We start from the raw sequence: 23245 nt of genomic DNA on the forward strand, positions 1-23245 counted from the left end.
CTGACATTCTCTTTTTCTCTGTCCCTGTGTGTGTGTGTCTGTGTGTGTGTGTCCCTGTGTGTGTGTCCCTGTGTGTGTGTGTGTTCAGGATGGAGGCCTCATGTCTGGAGTTGGCCCTGGAGGGAGAGAGGCTGTGTAAGGCGGGGGATTTTAAAGGGGGGACAGCGTTTTTCGAGGCGGCTGTGCAGGTGGGAACAGAAGACCTGAAGACCCTCAGTGCCATCTACAGCCAACTGGGCAATGCCTACTTTTACCTGAAGGAATACGGCAAGGCCCTGGAGTACCACAGACACGACCTCACTCTGGCCAGGTGAGGCCACGGAATACCAGACCACATCATGTCTGATTATGGATTCAATTGTAGTTAAAGTACTTCAACCTATGGTATGAATATGTTTAAAAGAGTCATTTTATAGAGTGCAATGGATGTATATGTCATTTAGACTAAAGTCATTCATAAAGCATAAGAGAGTATGTAAACAGTTATCCATAGCTATAGGTTGCATACTATACAGAGTAGGGCTGGGAATTTCCAGGAACCTCACGACATATTATCACGATACTTATATGCATTGTGATTCGATAATTAGATTTTATTGCAATTCAACGTTTCAAACATATTGCTTACCATATGTCTGCTGCAGAGGGACAAGAGAAAGCCACGAGAAAACAAGTTTTGATCAGTCATGGAAATAAAAAAAGTGCTGAAAACAAATTGGCTCCCTATTTAAAAAGAGAACAAGCTATGAAAAATGATGGAGTTTTGGTGCAGGTACAGCTAGCGCAACAATAATATTGCGATATTGTCAAAACGACACAATGTCAAAAATAATATCCCGATAATGAACTGTATCGATCCCCCCCATTATTAATATGACTTGTATGCCTGTTGCCCTCCTAGAAGAAGGAGGCAGGTTTTGATAGTGTTCATTTTGATGAGAGCCCCTTGGTATTTAGCTCAGATGACTAAGCCTGTCTCCTGTGGAGAGGTGTGCAGTTGGTAGCCTGGCGATTACAAACCCAGAGGGCTGGTGCTTAGTTACAGTACATTACAATAACAGCAGGACAACTGGAACCCTGTCCTAAGAAGGTAGGGACCACTTAAACAGTTGGATTTGATGACCTAAGCGCTAAGTCTAAGCAGTAGCATGTGTGTTATTGTGTTGACAATGAGCAATGGATTTGGCAAGACGTCACAAACAGATCTGGGACTCAGGCTATGTACGCATTGATTATGACTTCAAAACCATGACTGATAATGAGATACGGTCTCTATTTACAGGACAATAGGGGACAGGATAGGGGAGGGGAAAGCCAGCGGTAACCTTGGAAACACATTGAAGGTTTTGGGGCGCTTCGACGAGGCAACGGTGTGCTGTCAGAGACACCTGGACATCTCTCAAGAGCAGGGGGACAAGGTAGCACACACACACACCACCACATTGGATTGGAGGATTGCAACTGTTAAGTACCATTTATCAGATTTAGAAGAACGGCATATTGTATTGAAAATAAATTTCAGTGTGGTCCATGCTATTTCAGTTGAAAAATACCCTAATGTCTTCGAATGTCTCTATTTGCCTTCTTTTTCCCTTTGCGTCTGACCAGGTGGGAGAGGCCAGGGCTCTGTATAATATAGGGAATGTGTTCCATGCCAAAGGAAAGCAGCAGCTATGGGGCTGTACCCAGGACCCTGGGGACCTCCCACCAGTCGTCAGAGATACACTGCAAAGGGCTACTAGCTTCTATGAGTGAGTGTTAAGCTGTATACACATGCTTGTACATGTGCACATGAACACCTACGTACTCTACGTGCAAGAACACAAGCAGGCACCCGTGCATGCACACAGCACAGACACCATACATATGATTGATATATCCCACTGGGCTATTAGCTCCGTCAAAATCTCTGCAGGCAATGAACACTACCTGAATCAGTCTGTGGAGGAGTGGGATAAAAGTGAATTGCCTTTACAGTTAAGTCAAAACTGTAGTACACAATCCCCTGTGGACACACAGAGTGTCACGAACGTCGTCAGGGAAATGACCGGACCAAGGTGCAGCGTGGTGAGCGTACATTTTTCTTTATAAAGAATGTCGCCAACAAAACAAGAAACACCAAAAACGAACGTGAAGCTTACTAGGGCTATACAGGCCACTAACAAAAAGACAACTACCCATAAAATACAAAAGGAAAAAAGGCTGCCTAAGTATGATTCCCAATCAGAGACAACAATAGACAGCTGTCCCTGATTGAGAACCATACCCGGCCAAAACATAGAAACACAGAACATAGGGTTTCCCACCCGAGTCACACCCTGACCAACCAAACATAGAGAATAAAAAGATCTCTACGGTCAGGGCGTGACTGTACCCCCCCCAAAGGTGCGGACTCCGGCCGCAAACCTGACACTATAGGGGAGGGTCCGGGTGGGTATCTACCTCGGTGGCGGCTCCGGTGCGGGATGCAGACCCCGCTCCACCTCTGGCTCCCCCCACTTTGGTGGCGCCTCTGGTGCGGGGACCCTTGTCGCCGACCCCGGACTGGGGACCCTCGCCGCAGGCCCCGGACTGGGGACCCTCGTCGCAGGCCCCAGACTGGGGACCGTCGCTGGAGGCTCCGGACTGGGGACCGTCGCTGGAGGCTCCGGACTGGGGACCGTCGCTGGAGGCTCCGGACTGGGGACCGTCGCTGGAGGCTTCGTGCCATGGATCCTCACTGCAGGCTCCGTGCTGTGGATCATCACTGGAGGCTCCGTGCCATGGATCATCACTGGAGGCTTGGTGCCATGGATCATCACTGGAGGCTTTGGGCCATGGATCATCACTGGAGGCTTCGTGCCATGGATCATCACTGGAGGCTTTGTGCCATGGATCATCACTGGAGGCTTCGTGCCATGGATCATCACTGGAGGCTTCGTGCCATGGATCATCACTGGAGGCTTCGTGCCATGGATCATCACTGGAGGCTTCGAACGTGGAGTCCGAACCGGTCTCACCGGACTGAGGAGACGTATGGGAAGCCTGGTGCGTGGAGCTGCCACAGGGCTTACCAGACTGGGGAGACATACTGGAGGCCTGGAACGTGGAACCGGAACAGGTCTCACCGGACTGGGGAGATGCACTGGAAGCCTGGTGCGTGGAGCAGGCACCGGATACACTGGGCCGTGGAGGTGCACTGGAGGTCTCAAGCATAGAGCCGGCACAACCCGTCCTGGCTGGATGGTTACTTTCGCCCGGAAAATGCGGGGCGCTGGCACAGGACGCACTGGGCTGTGCAGACGCACCGGAGACACAGTACGCAGAGCTGGCGCAGGATATCCTGGGCCGAAGAGACGCATTGGAGGCCAGGCGCGCTGAGCCGGCACCATCCGTCCTGGCTAGATGCCCACTCTAGCCCGTCCGATGCGGGGAGCTGGAATATAGCGCACCAGGCTATGAGTGCGCAATGGAGACACCGTGCGCATCACTGCATAACACGGTGCCTGACCAGTCACACGCTCCCCACGGTAAGCAAGGGGAGTTGGCTCAGGTCTCCAACCTGACTCAGCCAATCTCCTCGTGTGCCCTCCCCCAATTTGTTTTTGGTGCTGCCTCTCGTGCCTGCTCCGCTGTGCCAACTCCTCGTACTGTTGCTGCTCTGCTTTCGACGCCTCTATCTCCTCCCTTGGACGCTGATACTCTCCAGCCTTTTCCCAGGGTCCCTTGCCTTCCAAGATCTCCTCCCATGTCCATTCCTCCAGAAAACGCTGCTCCTCCCGGCCACGCCGCTTGGTCCGTTTGTGGTGGGTAGTTCTGTCACGAACGCTGTCGTCGTGGAAATGACCGGACCAAAGTGCAGCGCGGTGAGCGTACATGTTTCTTTATTAAGAATGTCGCCAACAAAACAAGAAACACCAAAAACGAATGTGAAGCTTACTAGGGCTATACAGGCCACTAACAAAGACAACTACCCACAAAATACAAAAGGGAAAAAGGCTGCCTAAGTATGATTCCCAATCAGAGACACCGATAGAACCATACCCGGCCAACACATAGAAATACAGAACATAGAGTTTCCCATCCGAGTCACACCCTGACCAACCAAACATAGAGAATAAAAAGATCTCTACGGTCAGGGCGTGACACAGAGGCTCGCTCAGGCCTTCGGTCTTGTATGAAAACACACTGACAGGCCAGTTTCCTACGTCAAACTACTGAAGTACTGTACTGTTTATTTTGTGCAACCACAGCATAAAAAATATTTTTTTTAGTTCAAGACAACAAAAATGAGACTTTTGATTAATTTGTGTAAAACACAATTGGTACACAATACTTTAACTCAAGTCCTCCTCTCTCCTACAGGATGAATCTATGTCTGGTCAAAGAGCTGGGCGACCGAGCTGCTCAGGGCAGGGCCTTCGGTAACCTAGGCAACACCCACTACTTGCTGGGAAATTTTGTGGAGGCCATCAAATTCCACAGACAGGTGATATACATATCCCTGGGACAGTAGTCAACACCATCATGTGTACTAGTAAAGAGATAGAGTATGTAACACACACAATAGTGTAACATAATTAATGGTAAGAAAAGGTGTTCTCACATTCAACCATTTCGCCCCTGGATGAAAACACATAATCAACTTGCCTGTTTGAATGAGCTTAATGTAAAGTGTATGATGTACTTACAAGACGTAAAAGTATCAGTTTTGCAATGCTATTGTTCCATCAATAGGGTAAAGACTGGTCAAGGTGAGCAATATACACATACATTCAAGAAAATAGATAAACTTTCTTTTGTTCAGAGACTATCCATCGCCAAGGAGTTTGGTGACAAAGCAGCTGAACGTAGAGCCTATAGTAACCTAGGCAACGCTCTGATTTTCCTGGGACAGTTTAACACTGCCACGGAGTACTACAGGTAAACAAAGACTACACGCTGACACCTAGTGGACTTGATGTGTATCAACCAATGGAGCTCAGAGCGCTACGCCATGTTCTGTACTTGATTACCTGCATGTATTCAAATCTATTAATGTTTTAAGATCAATATAATGTATGAGATTAATTTCTAATAAGAATGTTTCATTTAAAATAAATACTTTCAATTTTGTGTGGAACAAACAAATGTTTTACTTTAAATACCTCTTTCTCCATTCACCACCCTCTTACTTCCCCTATGTATACATCTCATTCCTTCCTCCTCTCTCCCTCTCAATCGCCCTGTCTTCCTTTTCCATCTAGGAAAACTCTGCAGCTGTCTCGTCAGTTGAAGGACCAGGTGATGGAGGCGCAGGCGTGTTACAGCCTGGGGAACACCTACACTTTGATGCAGCAGTACGAGAGAGCCATAGACTACCACCTCAAACACCTCCTCATAGCCCATGAGCTCACCGACAGGTATGCACACTCGCATGCAGGCACACACACTCACTTAATAGTCAGACACACCGAGAAATCTGACTGCCGATAGGTAGTTAGCACAGTAGGAGGCCGTTCCTTCTCTTGCTAAAACAAAGACAAACCACTGTGTATCGACCCGGTACCAACAAACTACTAGTAGAATTGCACTTCGTCAATGGACAACATCTTGACTTTGATCCAATCAGAGTGTACAAACCTCCACATGGGGGAGCTGACAGGAATGGTAAGGTCATTTTAAAAAATAGGGCAATTTCACGGTGTAATTAGAATTGTGACCAAAAATAAAAGCTGCATAATAAAAAAAAATTCTAGAGCAACTCTTTACATCTTTAAAACTTCTTCAGGATTGGTGGGTCCTCTGAGGGACGGTTGAGCTAACGTAGGCTAATGTGATTAGCATGAGGTTGTAAGTAACAAGAAGATTTCCCAGGACACTGTAACGGCTGTCCTCCTCCTCATCAGAGGAGGAGTAAGAAATGTCGGACCAATGCGCAGCGTGGTATGTGTCCATAATATATTTTAATGAAACAAACGAACACAGAAACAAAACAATAAACGCCACGTGAAATAACAAACCGAAACAGTTCCGTGTGGAACACACAGACACGGAAGACAACCACCCACAAAACACAATAGAAAACAAGCTCCCTAAATATGGTTCCCAATCAGAGACAATGACTAACACCTGCCTCTGATTGAGAACCATATCAGGCCAAACGAAAAACCCAACATAGAAAAACAAACATAGATAACCCACCCAACTCACGCCCTGACCAAAAAACTAAGAAATAACAAATTGTCTATGTCTGTCAGAACGTGACAGACATAGACATATCTGATATTGGCAGAAAGCTTAAATTATTGTTAATCTAACTGCACTGTCCAATTTACCGTAGCTATTACAGTGAAATAATACCATGCTATTGTTTGAGGAGAGTGCACAGTTTTGAACATGAAAAGTTTTTAATTAACAAATTAGGCACATTTGAGAAGTCTTGAAACAACATTTTGAACAGAAATACAATGGTTCATTGGATCAGTCTAAAACTTTGCACATACACTGCTTTCATCTAGTGGCCAAAATCTAAATTGCACCGGGTCTGGAATAATACATTATGGCCTTTCTCTTGCATTTCAAAGATGGTACAAAAAAAATACAAAAATACAGTTGGTTTTTTCTTTGTATTATCTTTTACCAGATCTAATGTGTTATATTCTCCTACATTCCTTTCACATTTCCACAAATGTCAAAGTGTTTCCTTTCAAATGGTACCAAGAATATGCATATCCTTGCTTCAGAGCCTGAGCTATAGGCAGTTAAATTTGGCTATGTCATTTTAGGCAAAAATTGGAAAAAAAGGGGCCGTCCCTTAAGAGTTTCTAGCTAAGGAGTTTTGTGCTTGGGGATTTTTGTCAGGTTTGATAATGTGCACTTGCTCGTGCTCGTTAGTTAGCTAGATAGCTAACGTTAGCTTGCTAACTAACTTAGCCAGGCAGTTACACACACATGAAATGAATGGGGTGGTGAGTCAAATCACATTTTATTTGTCACATGCTTCGTAGACAACAGATTTATAATAGCAGTGAAATTATTACTTACTGGTATTTTTCCAACAATGCAGAGTTAAAGATAAGATAAAAAATATATAAATAGTGACACAAGCAACAAATACAGTGAATAACGAGTAAAAATAACATGGCTATATATATATATATATAGAGCCTATAGTAGCCTAGGCAACACTGATTTTCCTGGGACAGTTTAACACTGCCACGGAGTACTACAGGTAAGCAAATTTATTAGAAATGAAATACAGAAAACTCAAATTTACATAAGTATTCACACCCCTGAGTGAATACTTTGTAGAGAAGCACCTTTGGTGGCGATAACAGCTTTGAGTCATCTTGGGTATCTCTGCATTTGTTTTGCACATCTGGATTTTTGCCACATTTTTTGGGGGGCAATCTTCCAGTCTTTCCACAGATTTTCAATGCGATTCAAGTCCGGGCAATGGCTGGGCAACTCAAGAGGCTCTAATTTTGGCTGGCATTAAGGCCGCCCTAGTTTCAAAATGCAATTTAGTTTTATTTTATTAAAAACAAGCTTAGCCTCCCCTCTAAATTAGGCCTTTTTTTGTCTGCCCAATGCAATCACAAAGTAGTCAAGAAGACTGTCGATAAAGGGTTTGTTTCCTGAGACCGCTTGGAAATAAATCTTAAATCACCAAAGCTTTACTAAAATATCAAGTTTGAGAGGAGTAAAACAGTGAGCTGACACTCACCTTTATCAATGCATTGTAGGCAGGCCCACATTATTTTAGCCTGGCATGTTCTGTTTTAGGATTTGCGTAAAACCCTCCCTAGTCTGCGTTGTTTTATATGCCCACTGGGAGAAATGATGGTGCCTGTAAGTGTGACAGACTATTTAAAACAGGTTGTTGCTTAGTTTTGTTTAGAATTATCTTTTTAAGCCTTATCAATAATAAATTTAATCTTCCTTATTGCTTGGCATGTCCATGCTCAGTCATAATGCAATTTACAGTAGGCCTAGCCTCCAGATCAGTGTGAACGCTATTGAAGTCATTCAATTACTTAGAACAATGTGGACTGCAAATAGGTTCAAGTTAACCTATTTAACCTTTAGCAAAGATGAGATAGGTCTACAATTTGTTATTTCGTTTCTGTAAGCTATTTAACTATAAAAACGGACTAACATTGGAATTGGAGTTGATTCCAAGGCAATACATAAGACCGTAAATACACAACCTGAAGCAACCACATATTTCTCCATGGAGCAGGATCTGATTGGCCAGTAAGGGGCCAAGCCTTGACACACCCACAACTTGTTTATTCATCACAACCCAGCACTATCGCACCAACACCAGCAAGTGCGCTGATAATTGTGATAGTGAAAATAGCAAAAATATTTGCCACACCCCTGAACCTATAGTGTTACCGCCTGCGCTTAGATTTACCAATGCGGTAGGTTTGTTAAAATAGAGCCCAAGGACTTTCACATTTTTGTACTGAAGCCATTCCAGTGTTGCTTTGGCTGTATGCTTGAGGTCATTGTCCTGTTGGAATGTAAATCTTCGCCCCACAGTCTAAGACTGTTTGCACTCTGAAGCAAGTTCAAGGATTTTCCTGTATTTGGCTCCATTCATGTTCCCTCTATCCTTACCAGTGTCCTAGGCCCTGCCGCTGAAAAGCACCTCTATAGCATGATGCTGCCACCACCAAGCTTCACGGTAGGGATGGCGTTAGACAGGTGATGAGCTGGGCCTGGTTTTCTCCGGACATAGCGCTTCGCATTCAGGCCAAACAGTAAAATGTTTGTCTAATCAGACACCAGAATATTTTGCCTTATGCTCCAAGTCTTTCACATACCTTTTTGCAAAGTCCAGGCATGCGGTCATGTGCGTTTTTTCTCAGGAGTGGCTTCCGTCTGGCCACTCTCCCATAAATCCCAGATTGGTGAAGTGATGTAGAGATTGTTGTCCTTCTGGCAGGTTCTCCCATCTCAGCCAAGGATAGCTGTAGTTCTGTCAGAGTGGTCATTGGGTTCTTGGTCACCTCCCTGACCAAGGTCGTTCTTGCCTGGTTGCTCAGTTTGGCCGGATGACCAACTCTAGGCAGAGTTTGGGTAGTTCCATATTTTTACAGATTCCCAATGATGGTAACCATTGTGCTCTTGTAAATGTTCAACACTCTAGAAATCATTTTATACCTTTCCCCAGACATATGCCTCATCACAGTTATATCTCGGCGATCTAAGGACAGTTCCTTGGACTTCATGGTATAGTTTCTGCTCCTACATGCACTGTTAACTGTGGGATCTTATATAGACAGGTGTGTTTCTTTCTAAATCATGTCTGAATTGGCCACAGGTGGACTCCAATCAAGTTGTAGTGACATCGCAACGATGATCAAAGGACATTTTATGCACATGAGTTCAATTTGGAGTGTCATAGCAAAGGAGTGCGAATTACATGTAAATTAGATATTTCTGTATTTCACTTTCAAGACATTTGCAAAAATGTATACAAATATGTTTTTCACTTTGTCATTATGGGGCGTTGTGTGTAGTTGGATGAGAATAAAAATATATTGAATAAATATTGAATTTAAGCTGTGACACACCAAAATATGGAATGAGTCAAGTGGTATGAATACTTTCTGAAGGCACTGTAGGTAGGGGTAAAGTGACTAGGCAACAGGATAGATAATAGACAGTACCAGCAGCATATGTGGTGAGTGTGAAAGTGTGTGTATGTGTGCGTCTGTTGGGGAGTCAGTGTAAGTATGTGAGTGTGTGGGTAGAGTCCAGTGTGTGTGCAAGAGAGTTAGTGCAGCACAATGCACACAACACTAAATGCTTTATCATGCTAGCTATCTAGCAAGATGATGAAGAAAAAAAATTCATTCTCCATTACCCCATACTGCCAGTAACAGCTCGCTTGCTAGCTAACGTTAGCTAAACAGTTAGGACAACATAGCTAGCTAGCTACTCTACTGACTCTCGGCAGCTAATAAGCAGCTGCTTCATTCAAAAACATGTCCTTTGTAGCTCAGTTGGTATAGTGTGGCACTTGTAATGCCAGGGTAGTGGGTTTGATTCCTGGGACTACCCATATGTAAAATATATGAATGAATGTAAGTCACTTTAGAAAAAATAATCTGCTAAATGGCATATTATATTAAATGCATTGTGATGTAATTATAATGTTGGTAGGTACGCTAGTTTTCTAGTTGTAGCCGTCTGGATAGTATTGACAAGGGCTTACTACAAACTCTAGCTAGCTGGCTACAACATTAGCGCAGCTTGCTAGTTCTGATCTACAGCAGGCACAAGCCAAACATACCTGTAGCTTAAGTAAGCTATTGCCACTCTGTGGTCTGGAGTATTTTAACTAGGCTGGGCGGTTGGGAATCTGTGCTATGTGAACATCAACAAGTTGACAGCCGGACAGATGTGTACCTCTCAGCAGTCTGTATCCTTGAAGTGTCCGAACCTTTACACGCACACACACTTTAAAACCTTTACTTAAAATGCTTATCATTATGGTGTTTGATTTGTTCCTTCTCTAACTGTGTATGTGTTGATAGGGTTGGTGAGGGCCGTGCCTGCTGGAGTCTGGGAAATGCCTATGTGTCTTTACGGAACCATCGCCAGGCCCTGCACTACGCCCGCAAATACCTCGACATTTCCAGAGAGGTAACTAGTGACCACTGCAGCTACACAATTTTTTAAAGGAGGTATATTACTGTGAAGACAGTTTATTTTCAACACTAATATATTTGCAGTCGCTTTTTTTAACTAAAAACATCTAACTGTGAAATCCCATACACCTGTAGTCAATACGGTGTCTCTCTCTCTTTCTCGCTCTCTCTGTGTCTCTCTCAATTCAATTGACTTTATTGACATGGCAAGTTCATTATTACTTACATTGTCAAAGTATACATATCGAAAAATACAAATCAAATATATATGTATATATATACAAAATATATATATATTTATATCTCTCTCTCTCTCTCTCTCTCTCTCTCTCTCTCTCTCTCTCTCTCTCTCTCTCTCTCTCTCTCTCTGTGTCTCTCACTCTCTGTGTCTCTCTTTCACGGTCTCTTTCTGTCTCTCTCTCTCTCGCTTAACCTACTCTCAGATTGGGGACAGGAATGGCGAGTTGACTGCCAGGATGAACGTGGAGCAGATGATGGAGGCTCTGGGGGTCAACGAGAGTGACCTTTCATCATGTGGGTCAGAGTTCGATGTGCAAGGTAACAGGGAGATTTCTTTCTATGGTTCTTCCTTGAACTTGTATTTTCAGTGTGAGAGGAAATTATGACCATGTGCCAGAGTCTGGTGTAACAGTCAAAGCACCCAACTCCGGACCACACAAGGCCCCTCGCGACCATGCTGTCTGTGCCCCTCTCTGCCACAGGATTCTGCTTAAATACATAAATTATGACCACTGGAGTTGTTTTTAGAAAAGGATGAAGTTTCCCATGTAGACACTGGTTTGAGTCTAGATGTGTTTGTCCTCTTGGTGGTTCAGTGTGGGATTTGAGGAGGGTAAGATGATTCTAGAATTCTAGATACTTCTACCTGGAGCGCCAAAATCATAACATGCTGAACTAACAGTCCAAATTATTTAATCTACTTTTGTTGTTTATAGAGAGTAGATTTTCAATTTGACCCAGGTCTGCACTTTTTTTCTTGGTAATGACAGTAATAATACATATGGAAAGTCCTGTACAGTAAGTTTTGTCTCTGACCAGCCTTAGTCCACATGCACTGCCCATCTCTCTCTCTCTCTCTCTCTCTCTCTCTCTCTCTCTCTCTCTCTCTCTCTCTCTCTCTCTCTCTCTCTCTCTCTCTCTCTCTCTCTCTCTCTCTCTCTCTCTCTCTCTCTTTCCTTACCACACCCCACGCACAACCCTGAGCACAGACTCACTCTCACACTCGCTCAGAAGGAGAACATATCACTTCTCCATCCAAACTTTGAGTTGAGAGAAGCAGGACCTGTGATTAGTTCCTCCAGGATACTTACTGGACACCGCAAATGGAATACAACTATAGACTAATAACAATTATAGCAACATTTGATTTAAATTTCATGGGATTGACAACAATAACTGTACCATAGCTCTCTGAGTCCGGAGTATGAGGTAAGCAAGGTCGAGGCTTAATTATAGCCTTTTAATTCTTTCAAAATACTGTACATGGTATTGGAAGCTTTCTTTTCTAGTTGCCATGAATCTGTAAAGAACACTTGAGGGGTTTGAATGCACACTTTAAAAGGCTTTTGTAAAATGCTATAGCCCATTTTCCATTCAATAGGTTGAGGGAGATGTATGTACAGTATATGTCAGAGGTGGAGTGATGTTAGCAAAGCTCAGAATAAGCTCTAGAGAATGCATACATTTGTCCTTGTGCAAATATCTCCAAGCTCCGGGCTTAGATAGATGATGTGTCGCTGTGCTTCTGTCAACAGAATCTTCCTCTGCTGATCATTCATCTCTAGGGCCATAGTCTTAGTGAATATATTATGTATGACCCTCTAAAAGGATTTCTGTACAAGTCTAAAGTCTTCTATAGAGTCATCATTTCAGCTCAATCAACCACGGATCAGACGATGGCTTTGTACATTTTCCTTTGTAAAGGAAAATGTATTCTTAATGTGTCTGCCAGACAGACATGCCCTTCATCTGTCAATGTGTGTTAATTATTCATGTACAGTTGTACAAATTACATACTCTACAATTCTACATGCACAGTGCTAAGAGTTAAGAGGAACTCCATGTATTGTCCTTATCTTAATAACCCGTCAAGTCATTGTGACAGCTTGTAAACCAATATCCAGGCAATATACTCTGTCTTCCTACAACAACGTTCTCAGGCTATGACAGGAGAAAGATGAAGGGGCCATGTGAGACATTGTCTGACGAAGATAGACTGATCAACAGGTCAATGTTTGACAGGTCAATGTTTGAGGTCACTTGAGGTCATTCTGGGCCATTGCATCTTCCATTGCGTCCGGGTCTAGGAGGAAAGGGTGAGTCAGGTGGACACAGCCCTTTTCTGTGTATGGAGAGAACGTGTTGGATGTTTATTTAAAACAGGGAGCGTCTGTTTAGAGCAGCAGGCCCACACTGTATAGACTGTGGTTAGGTGGGACCTGAGGTCAGGCAGCCCTGGCACTGCCACCTCACAGAATAGAAATACAACAAGTAGAACAGACAAATCCAGCGTGAAACCAACATACCTTTGTAGATACCTAAATAATTTCCCCCCCTCTAAATAAATAGACAGATGGGTTCTCCGACTCGCATAACATAGACACACTGTAAATAAAGAGGCATTTGCGTCCCATTTTGAATAACTAGGCCCCAGATACATGGTTCAAATCCATTGGTCAAATAATGATAACATAACTTTCTAACTGTAGTTCCAATAATGCTAGAGCTAATGATACAACCAAATACATACATAGTGTTTTCGTTTTCTACTATTCAAGTGTCATATGACTGACAGATGCATATGTAGGATCTTAATTTGACCAGTATTGTAGTAGCAAAATAATCCTGCAGCAACAGGAATTGAACGTTTAGTCCATATCGTTGCTTGATCGGTGGTTATGCTATTAGCTGAAACAAAGTAGGCTGCATGAAAAGTCCAATACTGTTAATATAACCGTGTTTTACTGCAGGTTATCAGTGAATTTATGTAAATTATTAAGCATATCTGCATTTCCTGCAGCGTAGGACAATTCTCTGCAACAAGAGTGATCACATTAAGATCCTACATCTGTAGATCTACACAGATAGTAGAAGTGTGAGAAGTGGACTGCAGAAATGGACATGCAGTCCCATCCCTCACAGAGCTGTTCTGGGTCTCTGTGAAGGTCCTCCAGGTCACACACTGGCCCAACATTTGCTATGGGCGCATGGCTCATAAAGGGCCCCTTATTCATAGTTTGTTTGCCTGGCTGTCTGACTGAACCTCGTCCTCACTGCACATCATAAGACCACAGCACACACATGGGAAACCATGCCTGCTGCGTTGAGCTCCCATAGACTTCATGGGAATCAACTGTTTGCGCTGTATGTGTGAAAAACTGTAGATTTTCTGTTTACGAGATTTATCTCACAGTTGAGAAATGTAGTTTTGAATGGTCAACGTACAGAACTTTCTGTAATACATCAATGTTAGAGTCATTAGTAAAACAGAACGTTACTCAACCCTCTATAAGGGGTTTGTACACTGTTGATACACTGAACAAAAATATAAACATGCAACAATTTCAACAATTTTACTGAGTTACAGTTCATATAAGGAAGTAAGTTAATATAAATAAATTCATTAGGCCCTAATCTATGGATTCTACATGACTGGGCTTGGGCACAGCCATGGATGGGCCTGGGAGGGCATAGGCCCACCCACTGAGGAGCCAGGGCCCAGCCAATCAGAATTAGTTTAGTCCTCAGCAGCCCCCCTGGGAGGTCCTTGTCTGGCGTGGTTACACGCGACTTGTGGTAGAGGAATGAACATTAAATTATCTGGCAACAGCTCTGATGGACATTCTGCAGTCAGCATGCCAATTGCACACTCCATCAAAACTTCTGGGGCATTGTGTTGTGTGACAAAACTGCACATTTTAGAATGGCCTTTTATTGTCCACAGGACTAGGTGTACCTGTGTAATGATCATGCTGTTTAATCTGCTTTTTGATATGCCACACCTGCCAGGTGGATGGATTATCATGGCAAAGGAGAAATACTCACTAACAGGGATGTCAACAAATTTGTGCACACAATTTGAGAGAAATAAACTTTTGGTGTGTATGGAACATTTCTGGGATCTTGTATTTCAGCTTTTTTATAGTTTATGATGATTGTACAGATTCAATCATGAACTGATAATTATTGATCAAATATTTGTATTCACTGTAACAATTCTAGCCTTGATGAGTTACTGTGTCTCTGACGTGGGATTGTGGATAGGATGTTTGTCTTTAAAGCCCCACTCAGGGCAATAATGGCCCTCCATTCATTACATTACTAAAGGGCACACTTAATCTTCTATTGACAACTTTACAAAGGGTATCTGCTTTAATGTCCTCTTTTGCGCTCTTCTCTGTTCTAGGAGCCAGACCAAAATTCACCAAGAGAAACAGCATGGACAGTGTCGAACTGTGGAAGTACTCGACAGATAAGGTAAAACAAAGTCATATTGTTGATTCCATTTTCGTTTTCTCACATAATTTCTCTGACAGTTTTCTGTAACACAACTTACATGGTACATTTCAAGTTTATATAAAAATACAGCATACAAATATAAAATAAATGAAAATTCATTGGTATACTTTACTTTCCCTGCAGATTGGAGACAGCCAGGACGTGGACAGTATATCCCGGAGAACCAAGAGTCAGCAGTCTCAGCCAGGCAGAGGGAAGGGCTACCCCGACAGCCAGTCCTCAGATGACAGGCAATGGTTGGAATCCCCTGTGGACACCGATGACATAACTGTCCAAGTCCCGCCTCCAGTGAGTCTTAATTTTCAATTTCAACAGAGCTCTGAAAAACTCAGTTAACCATGAAATATGATTTTCCATCCACTCAACTGATTTTAATCTGAGTAGATTTATTTTTTGAACTTTCTTTTTAAATTGCCTACCAGCCCTCTCGATAACTTCACTTTCTCAATATATCTCTGCTTAACAATAACATGCACCTGGTGTTTACTAGTCAAGTTAATTTAGATCAGTCATCCCTGTCTCATCAGCTCCACTAAAAGGCATCAATTACAAAGACTATTGTTTTCAATGTGTAGTGTAGCTCTATAATGGACTCAGACACAATGACTTTGAACTGTGTTAGCTTTAGCCAACAGTAGCGATTGCTCCTCTGAGTAGCTTGCTTCTCCTTAAAGCCCTAATTAAATCTCACACTTTCCACCTAGTATGAAAGTGTTCTACTGAAAGGCATTATCTACTGACTCCAGCTTCAGTTCCCCTCTGCATTTAAGGATCGGCAGCCTTTTAAACAATCAATGAAAGCTAACCTGACAGCTAAAACGACATAAATGTGGTTAGCGAGCCAATGCTGGTGGTCAGGAAGAGGCTTCTGAAGTCTGTAGGGTTCTTGCATCCAGATTTACGTTATATGATGATAGTGGCAAGGGAAAGTGCTGTAGGTGAAACATGATGTGATGTAATGAGGGTTAATGGCCAGACTAGGTCTCCAGGTTACTTCCTGGTAGAGAGGAGTACTATGTCTGATGGCTCTTCCAGGAATAACACAAAGTAAACTTGCTGGCCTTTCTGACAGCTTTAGATTGTTCATAACAATACACCTTTGTGCTGTCCTTATCCTTAGAACATCATCGGCCAGCTTCAGCCAATGGGGTTGTGTAATTCAGCGCCTGACTCGACCAACCATGCATCTCGGTTCTGTGATGCTGTTAATTGTTGTAATCAGTGGACTGCCGTTGAAAAGAGTGAGGAAGCCATTGTGTGAAGGCTGCCTGTTATTTATTGGCTGACTAAAATAGCTGTTGTACCATTGTGGGATGGTATGGAGACAAGGTGCATTTCCTCTGTTGCTTATCCCTCTCTGGATTCCAGAACTAGACTCAATAATATATTGAACTGACAATCAAAAGGGTACTTGGTCAATTTTTTTCACACCAGGTCACAAGTCACTCTGATCACAAAATGCGAGGGGAAGGGGTCGGCCATTGGGAAGTGGTGAAATGTCAATGGGTACCATTGTGTGCCTCTGTGTGTGTCTGTTAAGGATAGCGGTGCAACTTTGAGTTCTGGTTTCCTTAGCAACACTGATTTAATTTAGGGAGAGCCCTTTCCCCTCTCACTTCCACCTCTCTCTCTCCCAACTCACACACTCTCTCCTTCCACCTCACTCTCTCGCTCCCCTTCACCATAATTGAGTAATTGAACAATACATAGGCAGAGGGAAGGTCCAGACAGAGAGGCAAGGGGAGAACAGACGGAATCCAGGAAGTCACAGCTCATTATGCTCGGAGGGGGAGAAAATTACAATCACATGGAGCTCAGCTGAGGCACAGGAAGACGCACAGAATGTTTCTTCTTTTGCTGGTCAATTTGGGAATTGATCACAGAATAGCATTTTAATGAACTTATAGTATTCATGAGAGATCCATATTAATTTATTGCTCCTATAGATACAATTATTAAATAGATGGCTTGATTGAACCCAATGAGATGTTCCATTGTGCTTGCCGGAACTGTCTCTTGGCAGTGCTCAGAGTTTGTTGTTCCCGTGATTTGTTAGTGGGCACTCTCTGCCATCCCCCTGCCTCGGCTGACAATGTGACCTTCATCAGAAGACCCCCCTCTCCTCATAATGAGTTATTTTCCCACAGTGGGAGAGAGAGCTGCAGCTGGGACAAAGATGTCCTGCAGAAGGGAGAGAGGGAGGGGAAGATGGATATATAATTATATATATATATGAAGGAATGAATGAGTGGGAGAGAGAGAAAGAGAGAGGGGGAGAATGGAGAGAGGGGGAAAGATGAGAGAGGGAGATATAGGAGAGAGGGGGAGCGATGAGAGAGGGGGAGCGATGAGAGGGGAGAGATGGGGGAGCGATGAGAGAGGGGGATATAGGAGAGAGGGAGCGATGAGAGAGGGGGAGCGATGAGAGAGGGGGGAGAGGAGAGAGGGGGAGCGATGAGAGGGGAGAGATGGGGGAGCGATGAGAGAGGGGGATATAGGAGAGAGGGAGCGATGAGAGAGGGAGGAGCGATGAGAGAAGGGGGAGCGATGAGAGATGGGGGATATAGAGGAAAGGAGGAGCAATGAGAGAGAGGGGGATATAGGAAAGAGGGGGGAGGGGGGAGCGATGAGAGAGGGGGATATAGGAGAGAGGGGGATATAGGAAAGAGGGGGAGCGATGAGAGAGGGGGAGAGATGAGAGAGGGGGATATAGGAGAGAGGGGGATATAGGAAAGAGAGGGGGAGCAATGAGAGAGGGGGATATAGGAGAGAGGGGGATATAGGAAAGAGGGGGGAGCGATGAGAGAGGGGGGAATGATGAGAGAGGGGGATATAGGAGAGAGGGGGATATAGGAAAGAGGGGGAGCGATGAGAGAGGGGGAGCAATGAGAGAGGATGAGAGAGGGGTAGCGATGAGAGTGGGGGATATAGGAGAGGGGGGAGGGGGGAGAGGAGAGAGGGGGAGTGATGAGAGGGGAGAGATGGGGGAGCGATGAGAGAGGGGGATATAGGAGTGAGGGGGAGCAATGAGAGAGGTGGATATAGGAGAGAGGGAGAGATGGGGGGTGATGAGAGAGGGGAGCGATGAGAGAGGGGGGAGCAATGAGAGAGGGGGGAGCAATGAGAGAGGGGGGAGCGATGAGAGAAGGGGAAGAGGTGGGGGCATAATGAGGAGGATAGTCGTCAGTGGGGAGGGATGGGGGAAAAAGAGCACAGAGAGGGAAGGGTGGAAAGGAGGATAGTGGTGAGGGAAGGGGGGAAGACAGGGGAGTGTGAGTCAGGCGTGTGGAGAGTGAGGGAAAGAGGAGAGCGCTCGGAGAGAGAGAAAGAGTGAAGAAAGGGAAAGAGAGGTGCTTGTGTGGTAAGACACTTCACTGTACTCTTTATCTGTATGATACTTTGATGGATGATGGTGTTACTTGAACTAGTCTCTCTAATTTTTGACTTTGTTAGCCTAAATGTCTGTTTCTTGCTCTGCCAGAGGCAGACACATTTTGTGACACTTAATTATTTTACGATGCCCAGTAAAGCAAACGTTTGAAGTGTAGCCTAATTTTGGTACAAAGTTTTCACAAGAAAAGTCTCTGCTGAAAATGTGACCGCCTACAGCAACAGCACTGTTGTATCGTACTATTGAACACTGTAGCCTCTGACCATATTCTGGTGAGCGTATTCAGTGATAGTTGCCTTTGTACAAATCACCCTGTACCGAGTTGAAACTTAAAGGTTCTTAATTATCAACGTAAATTAAAAAATATATAGAATTTGCTACCAGATAAAATTGCCTTGTACAGTACGTGTATCCAGTCCTATTTTTGTGACGATAATGTTGGTGTTGATTGGGACATTATGGTGTGTGTGCCTGCGAGGCGTGGTGGGGAAAGCGTGGGGAGGATAAGGACACCATCAGCCATTATTGATCCATGATGTGTCCTGTGGCTCCCTGCCTTTGATGCCTGCCATTAACCTGCCCAGGGTTTTATCATCAACATGAAGGCAGGATCACACACTGACCAATACAGAGAATCATGCTGATATTGGAGATGGCCACAGTACTAGATGTTGATACTCAGAGGAGGCTGTGGAGGTTTTATACGTGTACTATATATATATATATTTTTTTTTTTACCTTTGTTTACCTAGGCAAGTCAGTTAAGAACAAATTCTTATTTTTACCTTGTCAGCTCGGGAATTTGAAGTCCAACGCTCTAACCACTAGGCTACCTGCTGCCCCAAACTCAGGTTGTGCTATGTTTGATGACCTAACAGCAATTTTGTATGAAAACTAAATGTAGTGAAAATTCATACATATTCATGTTTCCATTGGAATTAGGTCATTATAAGAGTACACATTATTTGTAACATACTTTATACACCAACATTTTAACACTTCAAAAGTCTATTTTTATGAATATATTAATGGAGAATGATTTATCTTTTACATGATGTCACGGGACGGATTGCGCAAACTTGAAGGCATCCTAGTTGGTCAGATAGTGAGAACACTGTTATGTGCTATTCCAGGTAGTATCGAAGCCATTTTTTTGTCCAAAGTGCTATGAAAAGGTTGAGAACAACTCAAACAACAGCAACTCAATATATAATGGTACAGGTCACCATAATGGTAGAGAGCCAATAATTGTACTGCCACTGATTGCATTGGGCAATTACTGGAGAATCTAATAGGCAATCAATGGAGACAAACAGACAGACTGTGTATCTATTTGGCCATGTGACTCATTAGACACTCTAACACCAGGACAAACTGCATGGTCATTTCACAGCAGTTCAATAGTACTTGATATGCTAAGCAAATGTTCTCCTCTATCTGGAACACCAACCGCCCCAAACCAGGCATCCTGTTAAACAAGCCAAACAGAAACGACATAAACAGGATACAAGAGACAAGTGGGTCAGTGTATGTGGAAATACAGTGCATTCAGAAAGTATTCAGACCCCTTCCCATTTTCCACATTTTGTTACGTTACAGCCAAATTCTAAAATGGATTACATTTATTTTTGTCCTTATCAATCTGCACACAATACCCCATAATGACAAAGCAAAAAACAGGTTTTCTGAAATTTTTGCAAATGTATATAGTCAAAAGTTTGGACACACCTACTCATTCAAGGGTTTTTATTTATTTGTACTATTTTCTACATTGTAGAATAATAGCGAAGACATCAAAACTATGAAATAACACATATGGAATCATGTAGAAACCAAAAAAGGGTTAAACAAATCCAAATATATTTTATATTTGAGATTCTTCAAAGTAGACACCCTTGGCCTTGATGACAGCTTTGCACACTCTTGGCATCCATCTAATGTAATAAAATGTGGAAAACGCCAAGGGGTCTGAATACTTTCCGAATGCACTGTATGCGCCTGTTACATCACTTAGCAACAATGTCCCTCTGTTTCAGAAGCTAGGTCGTGACCCCTCTGATGAGGACTGCTTCTTCGACCTTCTCAGCAAGTTCCAGAGCAGCCGCATGGACGACCAGCGCTGCCACCTAGACGACCCGAACGAAGAGAATGGAGAAAATGGCGAGAACGGAGGGGCCGTCTCTCTCAATGAAATGCTAGGTAGGTTAATGACTGTGACGGCGGTCTAAAGCTAGAGCATCACTAATACTACTTGGGACCGTCATTACTTCCAGCGACTTGATTTGACGTCAATGCATGATTCACTCAAAGCAATGGTCTCTAGTCAGGAATGTGTGGCTTGGAATATCTTCTGTCAATGACAGTAAAATATAGTTTTCCTCCTCTTGTGCTTCTCAGACCCTACACTTATCACCTCACCCCAGACAGAGGAGCTATTTGACCTGATCGTCAGTTCCCAGAGCCGTCGCCTGGACGACCAGCGGGTCAGCGTCAGCAACTTACCCGGCCTCAGGATCACCCATAACAACCTGGGCCACCTGTGTGTCGATGCAGACCCCCAGGAGCCCAGCGATGACTTCTTCAACATGCTCATGAAGTGCCAGGTAGGGCCATGTCTCACTGCCTCAGCATCTCTATGAGTTGAATCTTAACCTAAGATCTCCTCAAATAACTCACATTTTTGTGTTGTCAGTCTCTGGTACAATCAATCAATGCATGATTTAGGTAAAATACTCAAATGTTTGTGCATATCTCAGGCTATGCAGGATTCATAAACTGCAGGACTTGCTATTTTAGATGTCTGTCTCTCCCTCTCTCTCACTCTCGGTGTCTGCTTCCAGTCCTCCAGGATCGATGACCAACGGTGTTCCCCACCAGAAGGGGGGCCCCGGGCCCCCACGGTGCCTGACGAGGACTTCTTTAGTCTGATCCAGAGGGTACAGGCCAAGCGCATGGACGAGCAGCGGGTCCACCTCCCATCAGATGAACAGGACGGGCCCGACTCCGACCCAAAACCACCCTCTGGAGACTCCAGCTAGGGACCCAAGCCCACATCCCTCGGGGAGTCTGCCTCATAGAAGGTGGAGAGAAAGAGGAGAAATGGGCCACCACTTGAGGAGATCTGTGAAGGGGTGAAAGTAAATTAGGTTGATGTGTGATGCAAGATCCAAACCCTATGTGCAATATGTGTCCCCCTTTCAGCTGTTGTGAATCTGTTTAGGTTTGAAATGTGTGTAAATCCGATAATGATGAAATGGAATGTATATGATACATTTATGTGAATTAAGGTTTGGGGTGTTTCGCTAGGGTTTGAGACACCAACAAGAAATAACAGATATTCATATTTACCCCATTTACTGCCTTAATCAGTTTTTCTCTGACTCAGATTGTATTCCCAAGTGTCAGGGGTCTGTGGGTTCAAATTGCATGATAGAATAGTTTTCGGTTTGAAGGATGACGATGAATGCTGCTGGTATTATTGGTGTAGCAAACAGTATTGGCTACAGTTTTCGGTGGCAACAACATGGTTAGTTAAGGTCTCTTCATTATTGAGTTAATGTCCTTTGGAGCACAACCAAACAGGTTTTCAAACAATATATCAATTTATCAAAATAGTAAAAGATACAGTGAAAATACATTTGATGGATAATAGTATACAAAATCAAGAAAAGCACATTTTAGGGAGAAATTCAAGGGAGAAATTGAGTAGATGGATCAGGGGACTTTTTAGGACAGCAGGGGGTTAGATGCACAGCCTATGCACACAGAATCCTGTTTTGCAGGGAACTCCTGCTACAATGCCACAGCTGTTAGTCTTCAATTTCCAATCATCTACAACGGATGTCTCATATTCTTCTGGTATACTGCCCCATTGTGGTGAAACTTGTATACTACAACTGTTCTGTGTACCCCATTGGAAATGATTTGTAATTCCTGTGGAAGGTTGAGGATGTAATCTTCTGCGCAAGTATATTGATTTTAAGCACTTTTTATTATTTTAGTGACAAGCTATACTTAAACTGTACAGTATATACATTGCATATTTTTTGCTGATAATTTTTTAAAGGTTAGTGTATTTGCAACAAAAATGTAGTGCCTTGTGTGTATTTTATTCAGTTGTGGATATCAGAGTTATTCTGTTACAGACCCAGCAGACCAAAGACGGGTGCAAACTGAGGAAACTAAACAAAAACGTCTTATAGTAAGATCTAACGTACTGTATGTTGCCTAACTGATGTTCCACAATGGACATTTTAGTTGCTCTTCTTCTTTGGGACTGCATTTGTAAACGTATTAGCGTGTAGCTCTTCTTTGTACCTCAAGGGTCGGGAACCTAACCCAGGATGGGTCGTGGTCCATATGATTAATCTCTATCTCTGTAGTAAGAGTGTAACAAGGTCCCCACTGTTCTCCCCCAAAAATTGATTTCCTCTATTTTCTCATACCTTATGAGGATAAACTTGGTCCAGACCTATCCGCTACGCTTCTATTTGTCACTGCCATATGTACATATTTTTTGTATTCATGTTCCATTTGAGGACATGAAGATGTCCCCTCTGCTTTTAATGAAATGTTGATTCAAATGTTTCATGTGCCTCTGTAGTCATCAACAGTGTTGTTCTAAAGATTACCATAAGAATGTCTGCTTTCAAATTCGGGGCTATGCTTAAACTTAAACACATTGTACGTA

At 43.5% G+C, this 23245-nt stretch overlaps 1 protein-coding gene across 2 annotated transcripts in view; it reads left to right on the forward strand.

Moving 5' to 3' along the window:
• Positions 1–23245, forward strand: part of LOC139543990 (G-protein-signaling modulator 1-like) — a 42546-nt gene extending 19301 nt beyond the window's left edge. The window contains exons 2-14 of one of the 2 annotated variants that reach the window (XM_071350624.1): positions 89–310; positions 1283–1418; positions 1609–1751; positions 4345–4468; positions 4787–4902; positions 5226–5381; positions 10512–10620; positions 11069–11183; positions 15052–15122; positions 15288–15452; positions 20592–20754; positions 20953–21158; positions 21396–23245. In XM_071350624.1, coding sequence (XP_071206725.1) covers positions 89–310; positions 1283–1418; positions 1609–1751; positions 4345–4468; positions 4787–4902; positions 5226–5381; positions 10512–10620; positions 11069–11183; positions 15052–15122; positions 15288–15452; positions 20592–20754; positions 20953–21158; positions 21396–21593 — 1924 coding nt within the window. In that variant the 3' untranslated portion in view covers positions 21594–23245. The remainder of the gene's footprint in view (positions 1–88; positions 311–1282; positions 1419–1608; positions 1752–4344; positions 4469–4786; positions 4903–5225; positions 5382–10511; positions 10621–11068; positions 11184–15051; positions 15123–15287; positions 15453–20591; positions 20755–20952; positions 21159–21395) is intronic. The other variant, XM_071350625.1, reaches the window with a different exon arrangement.

The sequence above is a fragment of the Salvelinus alpinus genome, chromosome 18, assembly GCF_045679555.1.
Source record: "Salvelinus alpinus chromosome 18, SLU_Salpinus.1, whole genome shotgun sequence".
Lineage (NCBI taxonomy): Eukaryota > Metazoa > Chordata > Actinopteri > Salmoniformes > Salmonidae > Salvelinus > Salvelinus alpinus.